The sequence below is a fragment of the Sinocyclocheilus rhinocerous genome, unplaced genomic scaffold (assembly GCF_001515625.1).
Source record: "Sinocyclocheilus rhinocerous isolate Xijiao unplaced genomic scaffold, SAMN03320098_v1.1 scaffold1390, whole genome shotgun sequence".
Classification (NCBI taxonomy): domain Eukaryota; kingdom Metazoa; phylum Chordata; class Actinopteri; order Cypriniformes; family Cyprinidae; genus Sinocyclocheilus; species Sinocyclocheilus rhinocerous.
The window spans coordinates 739,626-746,917 of NW_015665627.1; the positions used below are offsets into that span (position 1 = coordinate 739,626).

General features: G+C 36.0%; 1 protein-coding gene across 2 annotated transcripts; it reads left to right on the forward strand.

The window, feature by feature from the left end:
• The first annotated feature begins 698 nt into the window (after positions 1 to 698).
• Positions 699 to 6,595, forward strand: LOC107731390 (probable palmitoyltransferase ZDHHC4). 2 transcript variants are annotated; one of them, XM_016542445.1, is made up of 7 exons: positions 699 to 959; positions 1,180 to 1,312; positions 1,387 to 1,460; positions 4,657 to 4,835; positions 4,916 to 5,041; positions 5,882 to 6,126; positions 6,229 to 6,595. In XM_016542445.1, the coding sequence occupies exons 2-7, from the start codon at positions 1,190 to 1,192 to the stop codon at positions 6,517 to 6,519; spliced, it is 1,038 nt and encodes a 345-aa protein (XP_016397931.1). In that variant the 5' UTR covers positions 699 to 959; positions 1,180 to 1,189; the 3' UTR covers positions 6,520 to 6,595. The 2 variants fall into 2 exon arrangements, with proteins under 2 accessions (XP_016397931.1, XP_016397932.1); XM_016542446.1 differs by having other exon boundaries at positions 699 to 930.
• The last annotated feature ends 697 nt before the right edge of the window (positions 6,596 to 7,292 follow it).

The window sequence follows — 7,292 nt, forward strand, 5'->3', positions numbered from 1 at the left end:
AGACCTTGAAGAGTTTCAAAATAAATCCTCAAATCAACTTTGAAGTGGGAGATACTGGGCTTCCTTTCTGACCATTTACATTTGTGTATGTAAAACTTACCTAATAATATTAGAAGATTTAGCATAAAAATGTGACTCTTATCCATATCTTTTTTTTTAATCAAAATAAAATATAACATCTCTTTTTCTTATATTAATTTTAGATCCACTCAACATAGTAAATAAATATTCAACATCAATCCAGAAAAATTGAACATACATTCGAAAAAATGATGCAAAACAGTCTCTACATCCATTCCACAAAAACACAAAATTCAGAGAGATCAGCTCTGTATCTCTTGAGAAACTGGTTAGTTGGATAAATTATATGTATAATTTTAAAGTAAACTTCACTAACTTTATTTGTGAAATACGGTAGGAACAAGATGATTGACAGGCCAGGTGCCTGTAACTATGCGACAGAGAGTCCGTTAAAGACGCAGTTGTGTGACGTGACAGTATGTCCCAAAGCTTGCCTACTCTTCTACTACACACTCAAAAGTGTGTACCTTTTCTTCACCAAAAGAGTACATACTTTAAGGGCGTAGTACAAGTAGGCACATTGAGACGCAGCATGGGACGACTTTTACTTTGACAGCATAGTTGCAGTAAGTTCCGTATCGGTGTTGCCATGTCCACTTTGCGATTGTTTTCTACCGACAAAGTCGCTTATATACGTAGTGGCGGGTAGTTTATTTCTAGAATGCAGTAGTGTAAAACGTTTTAATTATTTATGTAAAATTATATAATTAAATACCTACTTATGCTTATTTGTTGAGGCAAGTCGTTATGTTTTGACCAGACCAGGTTTCTTGTTTTGTGTAAAGATCTGGCAACAGTGTTCTGTATTCACGTCTGCTTCACCACACTACGGTCTGCACGGGAAAAAAGGTGTGAGGATGGTGCTGAGTTGAATAAAGGTAAAGCTTTCCTTCGCTTGCCTCTTTCTGTGTACATTAGCACAACTGTAATTCTAGTATTGTCTAAAAAGAAACTCTTAAACACAGTTTAAAATGGTTTTATTAAGTAAATAGTTTTCGGCCATAATACGTTCGGTTTTGATTTAAGCTCTCTTTTCTCGTCTTATACAAACATCTGTAATAAGTGAAAATAAATTATTCCCGGTACTGTGCTGCTCAGGTAGTGGCAAATGGACTTCCTCACTCTGTTTGGTATATATGTGGCAGTGGTGCTCACCTGCATCGCTCTGGTTTGTAAGTATTCAGGACATCAGCAGACTCTTCTCTGTCTGCTTTTGGACAAGTTCACAGGGGTAAGTGAAGCCCTGCAAACGGATTATTTCTGTAATTGATTAAAATATAATTTATATCAAGTTGTTGCTTTTAGATCGTCTCGCCATGGATCCCACAATGTATCCAAAGCTTTTGCTACAGATCTATGCACAGGCTGTTCCATCAAAGGTAAGAGAGTTAGAACGGGTCACACCACACCTTGCTTTTCTGTACATTATAGACTGACAGTGAATTTTATCTCTAATCAAAATGCAGTCAAAACCGGCTGTTTTGACAAAACCGGTCTATGTATACTACCATTCAAATGTTTGGAGTCTGTAAGATTTTTAAAGGTTTTTTAAAGAAGTCTCGCCTCTTATGCTCAACAAGGCTGTATTTATTTGATCAAAATACAGTAAAAACAGTAACATTGTGAAATATTATAATTTACAAAAATAGTTATTTTCTAGGGGTGGGCAATATGACCAAAATCTTATTTCACGATATGAGACATTTTATTTCACGATAACAATATATATCTCGATATAGCTGTTTTATTTTATTTCGTTTTTGTTATTAAAAATAAGAAAAAGAAGAAAATTACAAACACAGTAGAACAAATAAATATGAAATAAACCTTTAATTTATTCAGCTACAGTAGGCTAGGTTTATTTAACATGTAGTAAGAAATATTACAGAAATTGAATAAAGTGTATAAATAAGACACTGTACAGTCGTCACTGTATCAATCAAACATTAACTGATCCTTATTAAAGATCCAAAAGTGATTCAGTCAAGGACAGTAAGTGATTAACATTAATAATGACAGACAGCAGCTGGTAAATTAGACTGCTGTCCCTTTAAGACCAACTGCACGGATCCAATATACTGATACACATCTGGTTTTCACCCAACTGTTTATGGGAATACTCATGCACGTCCTAGATTCGCAATTGCATGCTGTCTGATGAGAGAGGTGCTTTCTGAGTGTGTGCTTCGTATGTGTGTCAGTCTGCCCGAGCACCACATTGAGTTCTTTTTCACTGCTTATCGCAATAACTCTATCAAGTGCGTCCCACACATAATTTTCTCATTCATGAATGTTTCCTTATCACTCAAAGGTCTATGTAACTTTTAAGTAGTACTATGTTACGCAGATATATTTGCATACCACAGAATACACGATATAGCAAAATCTCTAACGATAGACACTTTATTCTGCGGTAACGATATATACGGTCATACCGCCCAGCCCTATTATTTTCTATTTGAATATATTTTAAAATATAATTTATATCGGTGAAAGTAAAGCTGATTTTCAGCAGCCATTACTGCAGTCTTCAGTGTCACATGATCCTTCAGAATTCATTCTGATATAATGATTTGATGTGAACAGTTGATTAATAATTGATTTATAATGAGTTGATTTTTGAACAGTAGTAATATTTGTAAATGTTTGTTTGCAAACATTTTATTTACCTTGTTTAGTCTTTTTTTTTTTTTTTCATTAAACAAATGTTTAAAATGAATTTTGCAGTTGTATTACAAATGTAATGTTTGTCAACTGGACACTTTAAAGGGATAGTTCACCCAAAAATTAAAATTTGCTGTTAATTTACTCACCCTCAGGCCATCCGAGATGTAGGTGTTTTTTTTCTTCTTCAGTAGAACAGTAAAGATGATTTTCATCTGAAACCGTGATCCTTGGTGATTCATACGCTGCACGTCTGTGGCTGCTGGTTTTAGAGTGTAAAAAAAAAAAACAGACAAGATCAAATTAATTCCCATGGCTCCTGATGAAATAATAAGGTCTTATGAAGCGAAACAATCGTGGTCTGTGCAAGAAAATCAACATTATTTACAACATTATTACTTTTAATCCACAGCCTGGGCAAACGGTTCTCAGCATGTTCACAACTGTCTAGAGCGTGAACTTCCTTTGTCACATAATGCCGTATGCCTGGGAGCACACTGACACGTAAGATAATGACACTGTTTGTTTACAATAGAGAGTGAGGACTCGTGCGCAAACTGAGAGAGATGACCAAGAACACACGTGAGCTGACCCTATTTATTTACAACGGAGTGTCAGGACTCGTGTGCAGACTTTCACTAGCAGTGCCAGCATCTACAGCTCACAACATAAAAGTTACAATGGCTGATGGTTTCGATGTGAAAGAGGATTCTTGGTCGCTGTTTGATCACGTAGGGATATGCATAAAATTCCACGTCATCCTCTTTCACATTGAAATCATCAGTGTCAGCTCATGCATGTTCTTGGTCATCTCTGTCAGTTTGCTCACTCTCCGTTGTAAACAAACAGCATCATCAGCTTATGTGTGAATATGCACCCGCGCATCCGTCATTATGCGACAGAGGAAGACAGTCGTGAACACGCTGAGAACTGTTTGCCCAGGCTGTGGATTAAAGGTAATAATGTAGTTAATAATATTCAGTTTCTTGCACAGAGCAATCGTTTCGTTTCATAAGACCTCAATGTGTCGTCAGGAGTCACAGGTAATTTGGTCTTGTCTGTATATGTTTTTTTGGACTCTCAACATGCAGTTAATGAATTGTCAAAGACAACAGTTTCACCTAAAAATCTTCTTTTCTGTTCTACTGAAAAAAAAAGTCACCTACATCTCGGATGGCCTGAGGGTGAGTATATTAACAGCAAACTTTCATTTTTGGGTGAACTATCCCATTAAGCCTGTATGTTTAGTCAGTATGACAAATGTTATAAATGCAGATTGTTATTAAATAAAGGCTATTATGTGTTGTAATGTGTGCTTTTTAGTGACTGACATACACCAGTTAATAATTTTGTTAAACTCAGTATAAAATGTAATAACTAGTTCTTGTTATGATGTTATGTTCTTACGTTATGATGCCCAAATAATAATTCTTAGTTTAGGTAACATGAAATGGTTACATTTTATTTGACAATATTTGCTGTAGTTTTCTAAATGTTCGACCAATTAAAACATTTTAGTTGAATGGACTATAAAACTAGTTCAGTAAAGGTTGAGCCAACTAAAAAAGAACTATTCAAGTAACATTTTGAAGAGAGAAATTGAGTGAATGTAAAAAATCTGTTGAACTAGTTTTTAAATAGTAATTAGTTGTAGCAGCTTGAAATTTTTTACAGTGTAGTTAAACTAATAAAATAATAATAAAAATGTCCCATATTTGATAGAATACTACTTGACACATTTAAGGCAGTTTCTTGCATGCATTTGGCAGGTACTTTGATCTGAAGTAACTTACAGTGTATTCAGACTATGCAATGTATTCAAGCTATACATTTTATCACTTTGTGTTCTCTAAACATCAAACTGTGAAGTATATTTCCTCTGATCCTATGTCTATTTATTTTTCACATTAGGAACAACTTCTTCCTTTTCTTGCACCTGTTACTTGAAGTGGTTGTGTATGGAGAATTCTCCTATGAAGCCTTTGGCTTCTGTTTGGACATGGGCACAAGTTCAATCAGTTTGAGCATTCCTTATGTCCTCCTTGCAGTGAAGTCTTATCTCTTCTACCTGTGTTGTAGCAGAGACCCAGGTAAGAAAATGAACAATTGTCTCATTTCCGTTGAAAATAAATAGAATACTCGTACAATTAATTTGACTTTCCTTTTAAAGGCACATTGACAAAGGCAAACCATACTGCACAACTGAAGGTCTACCAGTATGATGAAAAACTGTTCCAGCAGGGAGTCCGGTGTTCAACCTGTCAGCTGCTCAAACCTGCCCGATCCAAACACTGTCGTAAGTATAGAAGTAAAGTTAATCCTTCCTTTGAACATCAGATTTTATTTCATGTACTTTTACAGTCCATGTACACTTTTTGGAAGTGAAAAAGAACGAGTCATTGTGTGAGGTGAAAATAACTCAATGATTTGACTTGAATTTAATTTAATTCCCTGTGATTTTTCATTTTAATAATTGTTTCTTATCAGATGTTTTTTATCAGTTATATACGTAAGGACTTTATTTGACACTGTGTGTTGTTAGATACATTTTATTTGCATTTGTGTGTATGACACTGTGCACCTGGTATTGGAAATTCCTTAGTTTGTGGAAAAGCTACTTGTGATGAAGCCATCATGTTGCTTTCTCTGTCCCATTTTTTTTAGTATTATAAAAGTACAAAACAAATTTTAGTACTTTATTTTAGTACAGTTAATTAAATATATATTTTTACTGTAAATCTGTAAAACACAAAACATTGCTACCATTGTTATTTTTCTAAAGTTCTTTCTTTTTTAACCATAGATTTCCAGATTTTTTTTTTTACAGTGTGTCCTTGTAAGTTTACTGTAACTACTAATTAACTCCTTCAGCTGTGAACCAGCTATTACTAACCCCATTTTATATAATATAAGCTAAATTAATATTCAGCATTCAGTTCAAGTTAAGAGGCATTATATTGATCACAAAATAATTTCCCTTGTCCCTTAGTTAAAAAAGCAGCAAGAAACAAACAAATAATATTAGTGAAACAAGCTATTATTAGTAGTATTATAATTATTAATAATGGCCCAGTGTACCTCACTGTTTTATTTTTTCAACATTATTCATCAAATGCTGTTGATCTCATTTGTACAGGGGTTTGCAATCGATGTGTGCAGAGATTCGACCATCATTGTGTGTGGGTGAATAACTGCATTGGTGCCCAGAACACCAGATACTTCCTGCTGTACCTCCTGAGTGTGTGTGCCATGGCAGGTGATATCGCAGTCCTTACAGCAGACATGTTGCTCCAAGCTGTTCTACGAACTGGACTCCTGCATGCTCACTACATTGATGAGCAGGGTGAGCAACAGCCTGCTGGACCGATATTTATCATCCAGGTAATAAAAACATACCACAGAAATGGTCTTTACTAGTAAATGTGCTATGGTACATGAATTGTCTCTCTAATAAATCTTTTTCCATTGCATTCCTTGTTACAGCATCTCTTTCTGACATTTCCAAGGATCGTCTTCATGCTAGGCTTCTTGGTATTTGTCTTTTTCCTCTTGGCGGGTTATTCCATGTTTCACATGTATTTAGCTTTGATAAATCAAACCTCCAATGAGTGGTTTAAAGGAAAAGGTCACAACTGCCAGCATTGCCATCCATACTCTGCACACAACTGCCGGACCTCATACAATCCATTTAGAGGTTTCTATCACAGGGGAATCCTCAAAAACCTTGGGGAAATCTTTTGGCCCCTATGTCCTGCACAGAAAAAAGAGAACTAGAGAAAGTGTATTATTGTTCTTACACCGTGTCTACAACGGATGTGACTGTTGTCGCTACAGCTTGAGGCTGTCTACACTGGACATTTGAACTTTGAAAATCATTTGAACTTTGTGTCAGTACGTCATAAATAGAATGAGGCATCAGTTTACTGTTGGGGATTTGTCGCGTCACGCCACGCCGCTCCACATCCAGTGTGGGCAGCATTACTGATTATAATGGGTTCTACTGTATTTTGTCGCACCGCACCGTTTGTGTCCGGTGTCCCACATTTTTGTCTCTACTGCGTCACTTGTGGATGTGTGTGGCGCTGCCACACGCTCGCATCATGGTACTGTCGTGACCGCGTGTCCACAAGTGACGCAGTAGAGCCGAAAATGTGGAATAAAGTCGTTAGTTTTGTTTTCTATGCACAAAAAAGTATTCTCGTAGCGTCGTAACTTTACAGTTGAACCACTGATGTCACAAGGACTACTTTGGCGATCATTTTGGTACTTTTCTGGACCTTGAACGTGGTAGTTACCTTGCTGTCTATGGGAGGGTCAGAGAGCCCTCAAATTTCATCAAAAATATCTTAAATTGTGTTCCGAAGATGAACGAAGGTCTTACGGGTTTGGAACAACACGAGGGTGAGTAATTAATTACAGAATTTTCATTTTTGGGTGAACTAACCCTTTAACTGTCTTTTTGTATTAAATTGACAAAATAGTCCGTGTGACATCAGTGGTTCAACTGTAAAGCTACGAAGCTACGAGAATACTTTTTTGCGCAAAGA

What these genes read in the sequence shown, in the direction of transcription:
- LOC107731390 (XM_016542445.1), top strand. Translation starts at nt 1,190, where the DNA reads ATGGACTTCCTCACTCTGTTTGGTATATATGTGGCAGTGGTGCTCACC. An exon ending in TTTTGGACAAGTTCACAGGG is followed by an intron (nt 1,313 to 1,386) that starts GTAAGTGAAGCC and finishes TGTTGCTTTTAG; the next exon opens with ATCGTCTCGCCATGGATCCC. An exon ending in CACAGGCTGTTCCATCAAAG is followed by an intron (nt 1,461 to 4,656) that starts GTAAGAGAGTTA and finishes TTTTCACATTAG; the next exon opens with GAACAACTTCTTCCTTTTCT.